General features: G+C 42.6%; 1 protein-coding gene across 2 annotated transcripts in view; it reads left to right on the plus strand.

Moving 5' to 3' along the window:
- Positions 1 to 20,015, plus strand: part of LOC117248187 (phosphofurin acidic cluster sorting protein 2) — a 58,115-nt gene that overhangs the window by 34,100 nt on the left and 4,000 nt on the right. The window contains exons 4-23 of one of the 2 annotated variants that reach the window (XM_078160725.1): positions 997 to 1,122; positions 3,390 to 3,547; positions 5,665 to 5,761; positions 6,022 to 6,102; positions 6,456 to 6,515; positions 7,940 to 8,091; positions 8,963 to 9,056; positions 10,115 to 10,198; positions 10,989 to 11,116; positions 11,310 to 11,442; positions 11,537 to 11,641; positions 13,149 to 13,255; positions 14,350 to 14,504; positions 14,592 to 14,702; positions 15,692 to 15,794; positions 16,444 to 16,476; positions 18,887 to 18,929; positions 19,042 to 19,084; positions 19,335 to 19,473; positions 19,584 to 19,807. In XM_078160725.1, coding sequence (XP_078016851.1) covers positions 997 to 1,122; positions 3,390 to 3,547; positions 5,665 to 5,761; positions 6,022 to 6,102; positions 6,456 to 6,515; positions 7,940 to 8,091; positions 8,963 to 9,056; positions 10,115 to 10,198; positions 10,989 to 11,116; positions 11,310 to 11,442; positions 11,537 to 11,641; positions 13,149 to 13,255; positions 14,350 to 14,504; positions 14,592 to 14,702; positions 15,692 to 15,794; positions 16,444 to 16,476; positions 18,887 to 18,929; positions 19,042 to 19,084; positions 19,335 to 19,473; positions 19,584 to 19,807 — 2,176 coding nt within the window. The remainder of the gene's footprint in view (positions 1 to 996; positions 1,123 to 3,389; positions 3,548 to 5,664; positions 5,762 to 6,021; positions 6,103 to 6,455; positions 6,516 to 7,939; positions 8,092 to 8,962; positions 9,057 to 10,114; positions 10,199 to 10,988; positions 11,117 to 11,309; positions 11,443 to 11,536; positions 11,642 to 13,148; positions 13,256 to 14,349; positions 14,505 to 14,591; positions 14,703 to 15,691; positions 15,795 to 16,443; positions 16,477 to 18,886; positions 18,930 to 19,041; positions 19,085 to 19,334; positions 19,474 to 19,583; positions 19,808 to 20,015) is intronic. The other variant, XM_078160726.1, reaches the window with a different exon arrangement.

Below are 20,015 nucleotides of genomic sequence, written 5' to 3' on the forward strand. Positions count from 1 at the left end.
ATTGTGTGAATATTATAGACTGAGAAGGTGAGAAAAATAAATGTAAAGATAAGGTTCTGGCAGCCAGAGACAATATGACTCCTGAGGAAACAGACCAGACGGATAAAAAAGAGCAAATGTGAGGATGAAATACTCAAAAGTCTCAGAAATAAATATAGTTCTGAAGTGATGAAGGTTCATCGACAGTTCAGACACAGTCCAGCAGACAGACCACAGAAAGGTTTTTTAATAGTTGAGTCAGTGAAAATGCAGAATCTAACACCCACCATGTTGGTTCACTGCTGGCATCTGAGTCCAGTGAGACTGGCTGTATTTTTACATGAACTTGAACCGAGTGTGTGTGTGGTATCTCTACATCATCAGTTGACAGTACTGAGTGCAGACAGCATTCTGACTACAGATACATCTTCTGAAATTGAGAAGCAGGTTGTCCATGCCTGGATAAGTTCACAGGCCAGGATGATGGAGAATTAAAATCTTGCCTGGCAGTTTAAGATCGCCCAAAGGATTGTGGGTAGCAGGTGAAACACTGGAACTGTCTGATGGCATTGATAATATGGTCTGGCCACAGTCTGTGTTACATTTGGTGGCAGTAATCTGTGGCACAGATAAGCAGGCGCCAGTTGATGCCATGAAATCCACCAAGTCAGTCACAGAGAAAAGACTTTGGAAATAAATAGCATCAGAGATCTTATTCAAACCCAAAAAGTTGAGAAAGAAGTGCGTGTCACGGCTTCTTAAGGCACTGATGGACAGTGATAGCATGAGTTAGCACTCTGAAAATAAACAGAATATATGCAGTCTTGTTTTATTATGTCAATTGTAGGGTTGAAAAAAACGTTGATTTGCAAGAAATAGAAGCTGAAGATTAGTTTTCTTATAGAGTAACAGAAGCAATGTGTTGAAATAAGTCTGCATGTGGGTTTCCATCTTAAGGCGGATAAATATGTAATGCGGTCTGCATTGTTTGTCTGACTTTATGTTTGTTATTTTCAGTACCCCCATTTCCTGAAGAGGGATGCCAACAGACTGCAGATCATGCTGCAGAGGAGAAAACGCTACAAGAATCGAACCATTCTGGGCTACAAAACTTTGGCTGTGGGAGTCATCAATATGGCTGAGGTACTGTGTCATGCCTCAGCTGGGGCATTACTTTCAATCACTGCATTTCATGTTTCACTGTCAGCCGTTTAATTTCTCTTGAGAAACATCATTTTGCTCTGAGCTTTGTGATTGCATTCGGCTCATCTCCGACAGTGATTGACACAGCTATTAGTGTCTGTGTACCATGTCTTGGTTTGCCAGAGAGAGGGCCTCCTGCGTTACACATCATTTCAGATGAGTCATGGTCATCACACATACTGCTGTGCGAGATTATGGACCATCTGGAGCTGGCTTCATATGCACTTTTCTGGAAACAGTGCATTCAGTCATGCTATGTAGAAATAATGGACTAGGCGCTGATATAATGCCACTTGTGGATGGCTGTTAGATATAGAGATGTATGATTAAGTTTCTTTGTCCTGACCAGAGTCATTTAATGTTGAGTGCTGCATGTTCAGTCCTCAGCTGGACATGCAGTGGGGACTTTGCAGTTACGTCACACTGAATGTGTGGACACTGCACCACGAAGACGCCACTTTTAGCTGCATCCAGCAGCTCTAGAGCTCGCTCTGTTAGTTAGTTTGTTGGTTAATCGGTCGGTCGATCAGTTGGTAGGTCTGCAGAAATGTTCCCACCCTTGAGCAGCCAAAATTTTTCCCTAGGAGGCAGAAATTTGGCATTGAGGTCAAGTGTGTGCATGCAATTTGTGGTAGGTTTTATTTTGTTGTGTACAGAATCTGAATCTCACACTGAGTTTCTGTTATTGTTGTTTACCAAGTAAAGAAACGAGAGACAATTTAGTTCAGTTTTATATCACTTACTTTGTTGCAATTCTATGTTCTTATATTAATAATAGATTTTTTTAATCAATTTGTCATATTGTCAACAATATTGTTATCACAAAATTATTATTCTAGTATTATTATTATTCATTTTATTTTAGGGCCATATCACCCACCCCTAGTGGGTATCACATTGAAAAACACTGTTTGACATTGGCTTGCTGCTGTTAATTGTGCCTCTGTGTGGGTCATTCAATTGCAAGACTGTGCAGAACCAATGCGTTTTCAAGTTTTAACACAGTGGGGTGTTTCTGAGAGCAGCTATGGATTGAAGTGAACAAAGGGTTGGGAATTGGGCTTTATACAGCAGATACAGATCAATTAAAATGCCTTGTTCAGGACATAATTAGTTTGGTGTTTCTGTGTGAGAGAAATCCAGGTCAAGACTGGATTTAGACATAGATATCGAGCGTCACACTTATTTGGATCGGAGAGAAACAGGTAGCATTTCACCAGTTGTAATTACAGCAGCTGATGCACCCATTCATGCTCAGCCAAAGTGACTTTCCACCACTAGCCCCAGGACAGGAATTGACTGACATCTGAAAACAAGACTAATGCTTTATTGCATTTTAAAATACCACTCAGCTGCTGTGCTGTTTTGGTGCTCGCAGCAGTGAAACAACCCACAGACTTCTATGAATAAAGCTAGATTGGCCATTATTGGATCCTGTTGGGTAATTATGTTGTCATCTGCTGTAGAGTAAACTCTCCCGTGCCCTCATTCTGAATCTATTGGGGCATTATGTGGGAGGAAGTCACTTATTGGACTTTGCATGATGCAGCATTCGAGTGCACCCCTGCCAGTGTTTGAGCAAAATGAGTCAACTCCCTGTGCAGCTATTCATCATGCGAAATATTGAAAGTACCCCCCAGATAGAGCTTAGAATGAAAGCTCATCCCCTCTCATCTGATTCAAAACAGTTTATGCAAACTGTGTCGTACTGTTTGACTGGATGATATGAGCAAATTGCCTTGGCTCATTTAGACACACAGAATGGAAGAGCAGCATTGTGCTAATGAAGATTTACTTAGAGATAGCATAGCTGTCATCTTGTAATCAGTCTATAAATCTCTGTGAGCATAAAGCTGTGTAACAGAAGCCATCTCAATCTCCGCTGTATCAGTATTGGCTCAGCACAGAGAGAGATAAAATCCTTCCATCCTGTCTGTCTGTTGGAGAAATATTTGTTCCATGCTGCCTCGACATGATCTTACAGAGTGATTGATAGGCTCAGGAATTGTACAAGACTTGAAGGCATCTCAGCTTAAGAGGACTTGGATGTTTAGACAGATGAAGTCTGGTGTTTATTCAAGATAATATTATCAGGAACACGTCAGCAGAGGAAAAAATGAAACTAAAGTGTCTCCTGTAAATTGGATTAGGGCCCATTTTGTATTTGAATGGATTCTTAAAATCACTGTTAATCTCCCCATGTCCAGGTGATGCAACACCCGACAGACGGAGGACTGATTCTTGGTCTCCATAGCAATGTGAAGGAGGCGCCAGTACGTGTGGCGGAGATCAGCGTGTACTCTCTGTCCAGCCAGCCCATCGACCATGAGGACGGTAGCGGCCAGGCTGGCCGTAAGACCAAAACCTCAGGTGGGCACAGCCACCTCCCGTCCCCTTACGTGGATCTGTTAGACAGGCCTGTACCAATGCTGCCTGGCCAAATCCTGTCTGTAATTTCAGCCTTCACCCTGGAGCCAGCCCTCCCTGCCCAGGCCTCTCTTCCCTCCTTCCACCTGGCTCCTATTTCCCAGCCGAGGACAGAATAAACTGTATTAATCCCACCCCAACCTATGGCCAAGGATATGTTATTCTCTTCAGCTATGGTTGTAATGTTGATTTGAGAGTTGAACAGATTTAGGGGCTATTATCTTACACCGTTCTAATTCTGGACGGGGGAGAAATACTGGGCCCTGCTCGGACTCCACGCCTTCATCCTGCTATGCTGATCCCCGTGTTCTGGATGTTATTAAGGAGGCCACTCAAACATAACAGATGAGCTCATGCACCAAGTATTATACTAGTGTCACTGTGAGGGAAGCAAAGATGTTTATCTTTCGCCTTTCTCCTCTGCAGTGATTCTTAATAACATCCATCCCATCCAAGAGCATAGAACAGGATGTTTCACGGGCAGAAGGAAGTCAGAATTGGCCGTTAAGGGAAAAAAAAGATCCTCCATCACCTGATTTGTCCTCAGCTGTCAGACACACAGTAAAATCTGCTTCTTTAGGAATGTGGCTGTTCAAACCAATAAAATCTGACATTAAACAATAGTAAAACTTCCACCACTGAAATGTTATTAAAACTTAATCAGAATGTGAGACACGGATCGCAAAAAGAGCTCTACAATCTAATTTGCATATAATAAGACTTTCATTACATTTCAGCAAGCAAATTTAGCATTTAATTATGTGCGCAGAAAATGTTTTTGCATTACCATAGATGCTGTTCATTATTCTTGCCAAGCAGCCGAAGCAATTCATTACTGATGAACTATGTAGAATAGGGCAGGAAATTAAGAAACTTCATTCACTCGAGGAGGAAAATTGTCTTTGGGCTCCAACTGATATTTGTGGAAAACTATGCAATATACTAAAAGCATCATTTACACTATGAGAGAATCATTCTGCTTTGTATGATTGAAGGAATTGTTTGGATTTTTTAAGGGGGTTGTATGAGGTACTTATCCACATTTATGTATCAGCAAGAGCAGATGACTGTTAGCATGCCCCCAGTTTGGAGAAGAGGCAGGGCTGCTGGTACAGAGGCTAGGCAATGAACTGCACAGGGTTTATTTGGGCCACCTAAAAAAATCTAGAACAGTTTATGTGTATGCCGTATTTACAGTATTTTCATGGCTTTACCTGGTGGGGAAGCTGTTCACAACCTCAGTTTCCCCTCTATCCTCTGTAGCATATACTCCGTTGACAAACAGTCATTTTTACCTTGCAGAATATGGGAGATGCTGCCATGATCAATTTATTTGTTTGTGGTATTTTGAGACTTTGGTGAATCCGAACTAACCCTTTAAAACACCAGAGTCACACAATAAGACAAACAAACTAATTGACTGAGGCTGTGGTAGACCAGCAGCTCCTGTATTTAGCGATATTAAATTACTGTTTTCTCAATGGAGTCTGGCTTTGAAGAGAGCACTGTAACAGCTTAATTTCCTTGCCAGAAATGGCTGTCTGACAGCAAGGTAAAGCAATGCAAATACTCTAAACATGGCGCCCATGTTTTGCCGCCCCGCCCACAGCTGTACATTGCTTAGCTCCCATGTCGTTACTCCTGCCTCCTCCTCCAAACTTGGAGTATGTTGACTAGCATCTGCTGTAGGTAATACACTGACTATGGGAAAGGAGCTCACACAAGCCCACCTCAAAAGATCCAAACTGTCCCTTGAACACTTCTTGCCCTCCATCAGCAGTATAAGAACATTTCATATTGACTTTAGGAAGCTTGTTTCTAATTCAGCAAATTGCTTCCTATAGCCATATTTTACTCCCAAAGACATTTTCTGCAGAGTTTTAGCAATAATAAGGCAGTGACTTTAGAATTAATTTATTCACCATATAAACTCCATTTTTCTCAGCCCAAGTTTTAAAAACATGCCTTTGAATTTGAGTCTGTGCAGATGTAACACTGCCTAATGTAATTCTAGACATTCCTCCCTGTATTTTGATGTTTTTCTCTGTGTGTTACCTCAGACCGTTCCCCAGACATGGATAACTATTCTGAGGAGGATGATGACAGCTACTCGTCAGAGCAGGAAGCCAGCGATGACGCTGTTCATGGCCAGGTCAGTGCCAGTAAACGCTTAGATATAAACAAATCTGCAGTATTCAGGGACATTAAATGCACTTAAATGAATAACATCTCATATAGCTTAACAAGATGTAGTTGTATTGCTTTCATACTGACTGTGCTAGTAATGTTAGAGTTTTTGGTTAGTATAATAATGAATCTTCTACATTTAACTTTAAATGTACAGAGATAGAAATGTAGTGGCACAATTATGTTTACATTTCAGATATTTCACCCACCTTCTCTGTATTTCAGGATCTTTACGATGAAGACGACGAGGTCAGGAAGCCCAAGAAACCCCGGAGGAAAATGATCCGAACCACCTCCATGACTAGGGTTGGTCGCCTTCTTTTCCGCCAGCAGAGTTTTATGCTTGCCAATCATTTACTATGACAATAACTTAAGACTTGTGTTTGTTGTTGTACAAGCGTTTTAAGGGAAAGCACACACTGTGTTCCATTTGTCCAAGCCATTAGGACGATGCGGATGAACATGTAAACGAACACTGTGGGTTCACTGGACTGATTATAATGGTCTTTACATAGAGTGGCTGTGAATGAGTAATCCAGTGAAAAGTTACTGGGAGAACTGATAAGCCCGAGCCCAGCTGTCATGCGTATTTAATGGCAGTTAGTCCTTTCTCAGGGGCGTCTTTTTCTCATAATTGCGTGTTTTTTTTTCTGTTACAGCAACCCAACTTCAAGCAGAAGTTTGTGGCCTTGCTGAAGAGGTTCAAGGTAACAGATGAGGTGAGTGTGAAAAGAATAATTGCATTTGTTTTGACTGACACCCAGGAGAGGATGGTCAATGTCAAAGCAAATGATGTGGTGCATTTTAGAGGGGTACAGCATCCTTCTCGGTGCACCTGCTTGGAGTCTCTCAGTCCTTCTGTTATGAAGCTTTTAGTAAGGCAGCTGTGAAACATATCAGTTATTAAATTGCCATCAGGGCAGGAGAAAATAATGCCAGTATTGACTGTCTAAACAGCATATAGCTGCAGTTAATGTGCTCATAACTGGAGGAGAATCGCCTGTAAAGAAATGACTGCTGCAACAGAGGTACAAGCATCATTATGGGAGCTATAGGCCGCATTACCGCTGTGCTCATGGATGCATGATTCATACATTTCCATTAGCAGCTATCCGTATGCAGAATCCATTAACGACCCTATTCTCTACCACTTGATAAATGTGCATTCGTATGCTCGTCGTGGTTAGGTTTGTGTTTTTTCTTCTCCCAAGTCCTTTTCGTATAAATGTGTCTGCGGATTCTACATAATAGCTTGTAATCAGGTCATCAGCAGGAAGTCGACCATTTGTGTGCAACAACCCCTAGATGTCCATTAGTACATAATCTGTGTTAGGCCATTATAATGATAATATTTCCCATTGAACTGTGAAATCTATTGGAGTAACTGAGATAGTCATTGTCTTGTTTCTCCTTTTTCCTCTTTTTTTCTGACGCCAATGTCCATAGATTACATCAAGAAAGATGTATAAGAGATTAGGTTCTGTTTTTAACCATGTAGGGTTTCAGGGATTTGCTCTGCCTTTTTACTCCCCCCTTTATGTAACTTAAAAAAAATGGGTGTATTTAATTTAGTGATGCTTACAAGAGTCTCTGACCTGTGCTTTTCTGGATGGTTCTGGAAGCTCCAGGTGGCCCAATGATCTTTTATCACGTCCCCTGTCTCTAATCCCTTCCTTGTGGCTGGGCAGTGTGCAAGGCTACAGCTCTATAAATACATAGCCAGGAGGAGGAGAAGGGACAGACTGTGTTTATCTGCTCCCTGCCAGCTTCTGCACTTATGGAGTGGCATTAATCACCTGATTAGTCCACAAGCCTGCCTTGTGTGCAGTTCCTATGATATACATCCCCGCTGTGCAGCTGGCAGATCAAGGCTCAGCACCTCAGCTCTCCTCCAGCACTCACTTACCTTTTAATTGCCCTGCTTAGGACCAAGGCAGGGACGTATTTATAGCATAGATTTTCTCATTTTATAGCCGTCAGTGTTCTCCTTCATTCTTTAAGCACCATTAGGCCAGCTGTGAAAGTGATTAGCTAATGCACAGCTCCAGTCACTCCTTACACTTATTTAATCTATGGCCATAATTACTAATCCTTGATTACAGTGTACTGATGTGTTGATGATGTGTCTACCCTGTGCGTACAGGTCCTGGACTCTGACCCGGTCGATCAGACCCAGGAGGTGGAGGAGGATCTGGACTTACTCTACGACAGTCTGGAGGTGTACAACCAGAGTGACAGTGGGCCGGAGATGGAGGACAATGAGAGCGTTCTGAGCACGCCCAAGCCCAAACTCAAGTATGTCTGTACTCTTTCCTATAAGACCATCGTTTCATAAGTCGCCCAATATTCTTAGATATTGAAATATTTCTATTCATAGCCTATATTGTTAAAGTGTGATTTCCAGTGGTGGGTGGTAATGCATTACATGAACTCTGAGTCATATTTTTTAATAAATTGTTCTTCTAAGAGTAGTTGTTTTGTAGAATACTTTTTACACGTACTCAAGTACATTTGCTATAAAAGATACATACTTCTACTCCATTACATTTTGCGACACACTTCTTGCTACTTTTACTGATATATTTAGCCACACATGACAGCAATTGTGCAATAGCTTCTTAGCCAATCACAGCTCTGCAGACGGAACAGAGTTTATGTTTTGCACACTGTCACACGCACAATGCAGACTGCGTCCAGTCCAAGCCTCTCCTTTAAAGGATTCAGTGAATTCCTCCGGGCGCAGCTGCACCGCGTTCCGGCTGTGACCAGCCCACCAGAGCTGCCACTCCTGACAATGCTTGCAATTCCAATAGACATGCTGCAGAGTATTTCAGAAGCAGCTCACTGCTCTGCTCTGCTAGTGATGCAAAGTTTTTCCTTGTTGTGATGGAAGAGATTAAACAGTGCTTAACCACACGTATTTTATCATTTGTCTGGTTTTGGATAGGGCACTTTAATGACGTGCACTCATTTGTTATAACCTGTTGAGGGCCTGTGTGAATGTAATACATTGCATCTAATGAAGTTACTTACAACTTGTAGTTTATTTAAGGATATAGTTTTTTACTCTTACTCAAGTTGGAGCTGCTTAGAAAAAGAGGCTAAGGAAAGCATTTTTCCTGGGATGTTAGTTTCCTCTAATTCAAATCTTTGTTTGTGTTTTCAGGCCATTTTTTGAAGGGATGTCTCACTCCAGTTCCCAGACGGAAATTGGGAGCATACACAGCCAAAAAAGCCAGCAGAGAGAGCTGTCATGTCCTGTAAGTTGGTCACCAGGCACTCTTACTAACCTGTCAGATGCCTTTGGGCCCCGCTGTTTACCCGTAAAGTTCTTCCTCTCGACCACTGGAGAGGCTCTCTTGGTAAACAGTGTTATGTAAAGGAATTGCCCCTGGGCAGTGTTAAAATGTCTGGCAATCCTCTGTGCTTATTGTGGTTGAGGGATTCCCAAGGACCATGATACTACAGGCAAGATATTCTGAGCATGCAGCCCACCAGCTTCCACCCCTGCAAATGAGGATGTGGGGGCCTGCAGTCCTTACCCTCTTCACCTCTACAGCCCTCTAGTATTTATAGGGACTGACACAGAATGACCTCTCCACCACCATCAACACACACACACACACACACACACACACACACACACACACACACAAATATGCTCAGAGAGAAGATTGGATGGAACAATCCCTGAACTCCTACTCACAGATTTATGGCCCATTGGAAACAACAAGGACAGAGAAACGGAGAGAGAGAGAGAGAGACATGTTGAGTCTGATGGTTAGAGAGGGAACGCTGTTTATAAATATCTGGGAATCCATTTTAGCCTGTAATAAAACAGCCTGGAGCATTTCAAACTGCTATAGCCCTCCATTTTGCTCAATAAATGTCTCCAGTCGAAATTCATAAACGCGTCTTGCAGGCAAAATGGAAAGTCTTTGATCTAATATTGCAATAAATTAAACTAGATTTTACTAGATGCACTTAAACACTTTTAGTCAAGCAAACTGGAGCAGAGCACACAAGAGCGTCAGTTATTCTTCTGGGGGTTTAGGTGTTAGTAGGCGGCTGTACTGAAACGTATAGAAGCTTTGAGAGATATTTATACTCGCCAGCGCTGCCACCGTCTCCGAGCTCGACTGTGTGGAGCTACCACTGTGAAATTGGTCACATCCTGAGAGTGGTCAATCTTGACCTCAGCAGATGGAGCATAGCGGTCCCATAAGGAGCTGTGACATTTTGTCATTTATATTCACCAGAGGAGTGACCTCTGTGATTAAACTGATCCAATGTGTGTGCTTGTGTGTTTACCCTGCAGAGTGGTGACTTTCTGACCGTGGACAGATGTAAAGTGCAAGGGGCCCGGTATCAAGACGACAGCATCACAGACACAACCGTCGGGGTATGTGTTTGCAACAGCAGTATTTTTACTTTTTTGTTTGTTTGTTTATAGCTAAATGTCCCTTGAGCAGCATGTCTTTTTCCGATTTTCCCCTACCCTCTCCACTTGAGTGCCCTTTCTTCCCATGGGTCTTAGTTGTTTTCCAAGAAAAAGCAAAGAGGGAGGGCGTATGCAAGGGCAGGCAGACCAAACAGCACAGTCATCCATTATGGATCAGTGGAGCAGACAAGGCGGCCCCATGCTGGATAAATCCTGACTGATGAGGATCGAAAGAGGGGTGTTTGTGTTTGTTGTTGTCTCTCTGTGCTGTCGGGTCACTCTAACCTTCAGTTAACCCCGACTCCCCCTCTGAGCGCCAGGCTGCCGGCTCATCACACTGCTCCACTAACCCAGTTCAAACCGAATATCTAAACTGCAGGCACAATGTTTCCCCAGCCACCTGCTAAGAGACCACGACTTTTTTTGTTTTTAATTTTATTTTTTTTTTTATCTCATCTGTCATGGTGGGCTCGCATCATTATCTCCAACCTTAGCAGCTCAGCTCAATTATTCACCAGGCGAGCACCTCCCTACCTCCCCACCCGCCCTAAACTCTTTCAACTCCTGCTCTTAAAATGCTGCAGATGCACCACACACAAAAAAGGACAGAGAATGTACCAGAACTTGAGAGAGACACTGATGCAGTAGCAGATGGGACATGACAGTGCCTGTGTTGTATGATAAACATCAGCATTGTCCTCTGACAGCCCTTTTGGCTCATCTTTGCTCCCCTCCCTTCTTTTTGGTCCAGGAGCCAGAGGCTGACGACAGCGGGCTGGGGCCGGGAGAGGTGAGCAGCTGGGATGTCAACACTGAACGGATGACCAGTACTGTTGGCAAGCTCTGCAAGACGGAGTCCCAAAACCACATGTCTCCCAGGTACATACATCTGGAAACATGCACACAAGATAATGTTATGTCATCATGTAAGCACACAAGTTACTCTAGATTTGTATGTTTTTTTAACGAGATTTGAAATGGGTGTTTCCCCAACAGATGTTATGAAATGTGTTACCTCCTGAGCCCTGTCTGTCATGCACTTAGAGCTCCTTGTGTTTCATCTCTTCCTCAGTAAAATGGAGAACAGGCTGCAGAGGCGTCCTCGGAGCACCTCCATGAAAGACAGACAGAACTCTAAGGCCCAGAGCGACAGGACCAGCAGCATGGAGAGCGAGTGCTCCCCTGACTCACGACTCATAGCACAGGTAAATACACTGCAGATGTAACATCAAGATGTGTTCTTTACATAATGTTCTTAGGCAATGTGCTCAGACGCTCTGCGTCTCCTTTGTCTCAAAGGTTCCCAGAAAGTCTGTCTATGACCAGCTGAACCAGATCCTCATTTCTGACGAACGCCTGCCAGAGAGCATCATCCTCATCAACACCATGGAGTGGCAAGGACAGGTGTGCATTTTCCATACATAACACTAAAATCATGAACTCCCTTACCTTCATCTCTTCATATATGGTAGACGCACTTGGGCCAGGCAGGACGGGGCCTGCTGCAAGCATTTCCTCACATTGCAAAGAGAGATAATAAAAAAGTAAGGGTGCTCCGACAGGATTTTTGGAGCCGATCAGAGGGTCTGTGTGAAGCCTTCTATTTATTGTGTAACACTTTTTATTTATTTGGCTATTATTAACAACCTTGTACATTAAGTAAAAAAAACTAAGAGACGAGAAAACTGTTTTTTTTTTTACTGGCAGCCGACATGTGCAACATATTCCACTCTCTTACTTAGAGGCTCAACTTAAACCAGAGCAGCCCACCATGATTACTGGGAGCAGCTTAGAGCTTAACAGATAAAGCTTTCCTGTGGAATAAAATAAACTACTACTAAATGGAAATTGGAATAAAAGCTAAATGTGCAAAACACACCAAGGTTAGAAGAATAAATCATACCAAGGCAACTAGTAATTTGTCAACTATTTTTTAATTTAGTCTTAGGGTGCTTTCACACCTGCTCTGTTTGGTTTGGCTCAATCAAACTCAAGTTTGTTTGCCCCCTAAGTGCAGCTCATTTGGGCAGGTGTGAACACAGCAATCACACAACAAAAACAACAAGACAAAGATCTTCTTGAAGAGGTGGTCTCAGTCTGGTTACAAACAAACTCTGGTGCAGTTAGTTTGTGGCCTTGATCTGAACCAACCGCAGAGCATGTTACAGTCCTGGAGGATTATTAATGTGCACCTCCTCCTGTACGGCCCTAATATGCACATTCAGCACATCCAATGTATCAAAACATTTTTTTTTTGTTGGAGCCGTGCCTCGTTTTCAAACTGTATGGTTTGCCTTAAATAAACAATGCAAGCAGTATAGTCCACGATGACCAGCGCTTAAATCAACCAGCGTAGTTGTCCCTCCATTGCGACAATAGGAAGTGTCACATTTATCTTGCAAGTGTAGTCTTCTTCAGCGTTTTGTTTACTTCCTGGATTTTTCCCGCATGGAAATTCCGACCAATCAGGAGCAGCTTTCCCCATGAACGCATTTTATCTGGTCCGCTTGTAAATGCTGCTGTGAGAACACGAACCAATTCTCTGTGATTATAAAACTTTGTAACAAAATTAGTCCCTGATTCGGACCAAAGCAAGACAACTCTAGGTCTGAAAGCACCCTTAGTCCTGTGTCACTTATATTTTTTATTTTTTAGGCGCACCAATAAAAACTGTCTTGTGTGTTTGGCGTCGTCCAGTTGGTTCCTCTGATCAGCCTTCATAGAGACCACTGTTAAGAATGAATATGGGCAGATAAGGATCGGTGGCCAATCAGTTGGAGCACCCTCTCACCATAGAATTATTGTTATACCCCAGTAGCATGTTTTTCCTGCTCTCTTTCCGACCCGATCAGCCCTGCCTCTTGTATATCCATTAACCCATCATGTCCCTCTCATGTGTGTTCTTGTGCAGTATGTATCCGAGTTGCTCCATGAACAGGGCCAGCCCATTGTGTCCACCTGCTCTGCCGCCGATGTTCAGGCTGCCTTCAACACCATCGTCACACGCATCCAGAGATTGTGAGTCACATACATACATGCATACACACGCATTGGTTGAATGACACGGGTCACCACAAAGTGTGATCTTACTGCCTGTTGTTACTGAATACTCCTCGCCAAACTATGTATGTTTGCGGTGGCTCGGTGCCATAGAATTCCAGGACGCTATGGCTCAGGCTGCTGAAGAGCTCTCTGTCTGTGAATGTGCCTGTTTTCTCATGAAAAGCTGAAGTTCAGCCTTCTTCTCTCTCTTATTCTTGGATCCATCTGCTTGCCTGCCGTCTCCTCAGGATGTCATGTCAGTGGGAGACTGAGGCTGTCGCAGTCTGCTTCTCTGCTTCTGTTAAACCCGTTTTCTCTGTAATCCGGCCGAACTGCAACTTTTTCACTCTTAACACACCTGCTCCTCAGTCAACCTGTTTACTCCAGCTGGGGCCATGTCATGTGGAGCCATGCACGTCTCTGATGTTAACATGCTCGCTCTGTGCTGCCGCTGCTTTAACTTGCTGCAGGGTTTTTCCTCAAATGATGTCACTGAGAGAAAATGGACATTTTAAAACCTACGCATACTGTAGACAGTATCTTACTTCATAAAACTTTCATATCTCAAATCCTTAAGCTTTTAGCTACAAAGTCCATAAGTCCTTAGGCAGTGAAGTATTCCTTTAAAACAACTTAAATGTTTTACATACATTATTACTTATAAGACAAATCATTTATAAGCCGAAATGTAATTTTTCATTTTACGTGTTTGCAGTGAGCAACCAGTAAACCCAGTTTAACTGAGCTGACTTGAGTTTCAGGGGGTTTTGGCTATTTTTTAAAGATAAAATTGCTTTTCTGTTTGTCAGTGTAGGATTAGGATCTAAAAGCTGCTGCCATATTTGGTTTGACTTCAGGAAGACTTGCAGAAACTTGCAAGTGCCTGTTATTATAAATTATAACATGACATAATCTGGCTGTCATAAAAAAGAAAGACCGGTTTTAAAGCAGGAAAAACCCTGTTGAGATATAAATCTTCAGACAGTCATGCATTCTCTCACACGCCCCCTCTGACCCACATCTCTTTCTCTTAATTACTTATTCCTCCTCTCTATCTGAAACCCCCGCAGCTGTAACTGCAATGCTCAGACACCACCGACGATGAAGGTGGCAGTGGCAGGCGACCAGAGTTACCTCAGCACCATCCTGAGGTTCTTTGTGGAGCAGCTGGCCAACAAGACACCTGACTGGCTCAGTTACATACGCTTCCTGGTCATCCCCATAGGTAAATCATTCGCAAATATTAGCATAAAATGCTACATATGTTTTGCATTTTCTTTTACTTAAAGCTTTCCTCTGCACTCCCTCACAGGTTCTCATCCTCTGGCAAAGTATGTGGCCTCATTTGACAGCAGGTTCAACAGCATCTTTATGGACACTGCGTGGAGGGAGCTGTTCTGCAGGACGGAACGGCCCGCCTCAGGTTAGGATGCATAGCTGTGGTGTGTGGCTACAAAGCAAGGCTGCGTGTCTAATGTTCAGCCAACTTGAAAGGGAAAGAAATGGGGTCAGAGCATGGGTCAGGGGCTGATGGATAGGAAGAAGAGATTTCCTCCAATTGCAAAAGACAGCCACAGCCTGCTGCAGTGTAACGAATGGCTCTAGATTATAGCACTGCTCCTCCTCCCTGTAAACTGTCTATTGCTGCTTAAGAAGACCACCAGGCTGTCAGAACTCTCACTCAGATATTTACTCCAAAGACTATCAGAGTTGCAGTTTGAAACTCTTGTAATTGTTTGCTGGCACACACATCCATGTTTAAGCTTGTATTCCCACCCCCTTTCCGTAGGTCTCACTTGTCCTGCCCAGACAAGCCCGATAATCCTCACCTATCCCCACCTAATAATTCACTTAATTTACATCCCATAGGTGCAACAGTCCCACACACCATGTTAAATTCACCTCTAAAGGAGCTCCAAGCAAAACATATGAGATGATAAAACAAAAGTGCTGGGTCCTCTTCTTTTCCCTTCACTCTTTTATCCTTGACATAAGCTGCTATCACAACACAAAAGTTTGGATAAGAATTGCTGTGAGTGCTTTCTTTCACAAGGAGATTAGTTTAAACTGCAGAGGGGCAATAGGTCAACATAAGTTGACATTAAAAATCAGCCTGTGTATCCACATTTCAAGCTGGCAAAAATGTATGCTGAGCCCACAGGCCTCCTGCTTGACACACAATTCATCTTGTGTGTCGTATGGCTGACTTCACCCACATTTTAATGACATTTTACACTCAGCAGCCCCTCCCTGCCATCCACCTCCTTAATTCAGTGGAATGAAAATGATTAATGCACAGTCTTCCAGCGATCTGCTGTATGTGAAAATTAGCATTTGCATCAATTGTCTTGCAGCTTGTTAGTCAGACATGAAAGAGGAGAGGCGTGTTGTTAACAATCTGTCTCCCCGCAGACAACATTGATGTAGCAGGACGAGTGGTTCAGTATCTGGTCGGTGCCAACGTGTCCCACCAGTTCCCCATCTCAGAAGCAATGCTCACCTACAAACAGAAGAGGTAAAGTAGCTTTGATGATTTAAGTTTGAGTACACTCATGCACTACATATGTTTATGTGTGTATGCATGTATGTTCTTGTGCATTTCTGTGCTTGTAAGCATGATGTCTAACCTGGACGGCTGATACTAATGTTCAGAATGTCTGTTTTCTCAATTAAAGTGAGCCTTAGAACAAATATAGCTTCAGATGATCATCAGTTACTGCATGAGGAAGATGTTAAAATGCATATGCATGCAAGCAGGCACATACATTAAACACACACCCACAAGTTGCTTTGATGTGTGATGATAATGATCCTTAGTGAACTGTCACTGTAGAGTCACATCTGTTTATTCTGACATAAATGAGTCCAGGATACACAGGTCCATTTCAACAGTAACACTGTTTGATAAAAGGTTAGGACTGATTATAACGTACGGGTTCAGTTGTCAGATCAGCACAAGTCTCTGCATCTACAAAAGTCCAACGTCTACCCAGTCAGTCAGTTGCATTTCTGTGTGCATTTGTTGGTTGTCTCTCTGAGGTTTGACCAAACCCTTCCCCTCTTTGTAAGAACGGCTTCCTATTGGTCAGAAGGTACCAAATACAACACAGTTTTAACGCTGTTGCATTCCTTCTTCCCCCTTTCCCTTTTGATTTGCATTCAAGGAAAAGAAGTTTGTATTTTGATTTTTATATCAGGTATCTAATTCAACTATTTTTGTTTTGTTTTGAACCTCCTGATTCTCTCTCCTCCATTTGGCTTGAGCTCCTTGCTGTGTCTTAACATTTCCCTTTTCACACTCGATACTCACTGTAACTTCACTTTGCACTCTGTCCTGACTTGTGTCTTTGGTTTGGTGTGACCTTTTTTGATTCTTACTCTGTCCTCTGTGTTGTTGCCGTGGAGATTTGCCTAACAACCTTTAAAACAACCCTAAATATTTACACAGTGGAAATGATTTTCTGACTCACACATCCAGCAATATTAAAGCTTTGTTAATGAATAGAAGTCCTTTAGAGTGACCCACAGGCAAAGTTTGTTACAGATTTTATGTTGACTTGAGAGTGAGCTGCCCAAGTCTCAGGACGTGTATTAATCTACCCACAGGAGTGGCTACATGTCAAAAGACAAAACAATAACGCCTGTAATGTGAATCTGATATTTCCCACTCTTTCTAAACTGCATGAATACAACTAACTCTGAAAGATATTTCTGCATGTATGCATATATTAATAGAACAAAGTAATACCTACATTTACAAAGGATCAGCAGTAAAGTTTAAGTTATCGTTTGTCTCCTTATAAATGTTATTTTGTGAGATATGTGTTCACTTCCTGTTTGGACTGTTGATTGCTTTTGAATGGACAGCAATGCAGATATATCCCATCACTGATTTATGCACTACTTAAGTCTTTACTTATTAAGATTTCTTCATTTTAATGATGCAGCCAGAGTTATTAAATCATGTGGCTGCTGCAGTTCAGTGCTTGTGTGCTTTGTTCAAGTGGTAGTGTTGCTTTGCAGAATCTTTACCTTGAAATGTGTAACATCACTGAAATATAATCATAGACTCCATAAAAGAAATGGACGTAGCCACAGTGTTGTCACCAAATGGTTTGTCGACTATCGTTTTGAAGATTTGAGTTTGGCATTTTGGGTGTTGCAGTCGTTTTTCTCTGTGTGGATCAACAGGCTGCTGTGGTAGCTACTTTAGCTATTTGTCAATCACAAGGTTGCCACGCCCTAAAGCATAACCTGCTTTATTGCCTGATTTACTCTAAATGGTGCCATAATTTACAAATGGACATTGTGCTGTGTTGAAGAAGATGTGAAACTAGTGATAGAGACCATGGACTTGTGTACAATCAGACTTCTTTTTGCGACTAGTGGCGTCGCCCCCTGCTGGCCACTAGAAGTGAGCTGCCCAAGGTTTAAGGCATATAGGCATTGACTTCACTTTTCAGATCTGGAGGCTCCTTCCTCTTCTTCTACACAGTTTATGGAAATAATATAGCTCTAAAATTGCTGGGGATTGCACAGTATACCTTGTGATATAAACTATGATATTACTTTATTATTATTATTATTATTATTATTTTGTCTGATACATGCCTTGCCCTTGCTGTTAGGCATCATTTGATTGGTCACTGGAATCTATAGGCAGGCAAATGAGGTTTATTGGACTAGTGCTGCTGTTTTACTCTGCATGGTTGAAGCGGGAAAGTGTGACAAGATGAGTGCAGAATAAAGTGTGAACACCAGAAAGGAACTGATGCCTAAAAAAATAGCACGTCAGCCATCTGGCAGTATTTTGGATACAGGAGAGATGATGTGTCAAAAGTACAGGTACAGTCTGAGTCAAGAACTCAGTAGCTGATCTTTAATATCTGTTTATGTATCACAAGTAATATAGTTATTGTAGTATTCAACAACGATTTCACATATGGCATATTTTCTGCATATCATGCAGCCCCATGGGGGAATCATAGTCCAGAATCTGAGCTGAAACAGGATCCGGCAGTGTTCCTCATCATCTTGCTGTTTGCTTTGGGTGCAGTCTATTTTGCAGGCTCATGAAAGACTGGGAGAGAATGACCAGCTAGTTTAGCTGCATGTTAGAGCAGGTTGCAGAAAGATATCGGGTTGCATTTTTGAATCGGGGTAACCTATGTGTGTATTAACCTTTAAGTGACAATGACTGCTGTACTGTTTTTTTCCTATCTTTGTTGTGTGTTGTTGAACCAGTGATATGCTCAACACTTCTTAGTAGAAGTGAAAAGAAGCCACACGGTTAATACGGGCCAGGCCCAAACTTTAGTCCCATACATAAAAATAGCTCCTAGTACTGGCTGATAAGAAAGACCCCGTCTTCTTTTGGTTGTAAGGAGCGATCCTCCCATTCATCTCATTATAACATGATCCCAAGATGACCCCATTTCACACCAGTCAGTCATGTGCCATTTCTGCTGCGATGGGACATGGTGCAGGTCATGCCACAGCCATCTTCCCTCCAGGACCATTGAGTGTTCATGTGCACCTCTGGAGTGTTGAAGTGTTAAAAAAGCCACTTCTGGCCAAACTCACATTCTCTTTACTCTCTGTTTACAGCCCTGATGAGGACTCCTGTCAGAAATTTGTGCCATTTATTGGGGTAAGATTCTTATTTTCTTTTTGCCTTTGCAAACGTGGCAGACAGAATTGTTGCTTCCTTTGATGTTTAATTTAGTTTCACACTGAACCTTTCACTCTTTTTATTCCTGCAGGTTGTGAAAGTTGGAATTGTGGAGCAAAGTTTGTCAACTTCAGGTAAGGATGGCTTTTGTCGGTCTGTCATAGTGTTTTGTCAGGTTGGTGTGTTCAACATTTTACTCTTGATTTTATGTGCTGAGACAGAAATGTAACTGAAGAGATGTCACTCACTGGATACAGATTCAGATCAGGAAAGAGGAAAATGACCCAGAAATCCCAATATTATTTTATTTATTTACTTCATTTAATAATGTTTAATTTACTTTGAAACTTTGTGTATGAGACTACTTTCACCCTTAATTTGCAGTGGACTCAGATGACGCAATGGGGGTCAACACGAGCATCTTGTCCTCCCCAACGCCCCCATCGGCTGGTCCGTATGGGAAGGAAATCGGGGGCACTCCCCCACAGTCTCCCTCCGTGTCCACTGCCCTCTCTGGAGCTGGGTACGACAACAGATACTTTTTTCTTTCTCACTACTAGTTGTGCTGAACAAGTGATGTACACAAAAAGAGGTTTCTGTAGTGTTTCTGACTTTGCCTGTTTTCCCCTGCAGCTCTCCATGTTCGGGCAGCGAGGTGATGGGGCTCCAGGTGGACTACTGGACGTGGCAAGGCCCAGAGAAGAAGAAGGAGGGAGAGAAGAGAGACGTGGGACTGAAGAACACCCTGAAGAGTAATTTCCGTTCACTGCAAGTCAGCCGCCTGCCTTGTGGAGGGGAGCTCACCCCTCCACCCAGCATGGCCATGACTGTGGTCACCAAGGAGAAGAACAAGAAAGGTAAGCTTTGGAATCAAAGCACATGACAAACATCATACCTGATAGCCACAATATAATATATTCTATACAGGAGTGCAGTAGTGTAGTCTTGGGTATACACTGTATACATTAAAAATGCGCAAGGATACATAACAGCATCATTTAGTGACAGAACTTTCACCATAAGTATTTGTTTTCACAAGATGTGACAGCAAAATGAACACGCACA

The sequence above is a fragment of the Epinephelus lanceolatus genome, chromosome 17, assembly GCF_041903045.1.
Source record: "Epinephelus lanceolatus isolate andai-2023 chromosome 17, ASM4190304v1, whole genome shotgun sequence".
NCBI classification, from domain to species: domain Eukaryota; kingdom Metazoa; phylum Chordata; class Actinopteri; order Perciformes; family Serranidae; genus Epinephelus; species Epinephelus lanceolatus.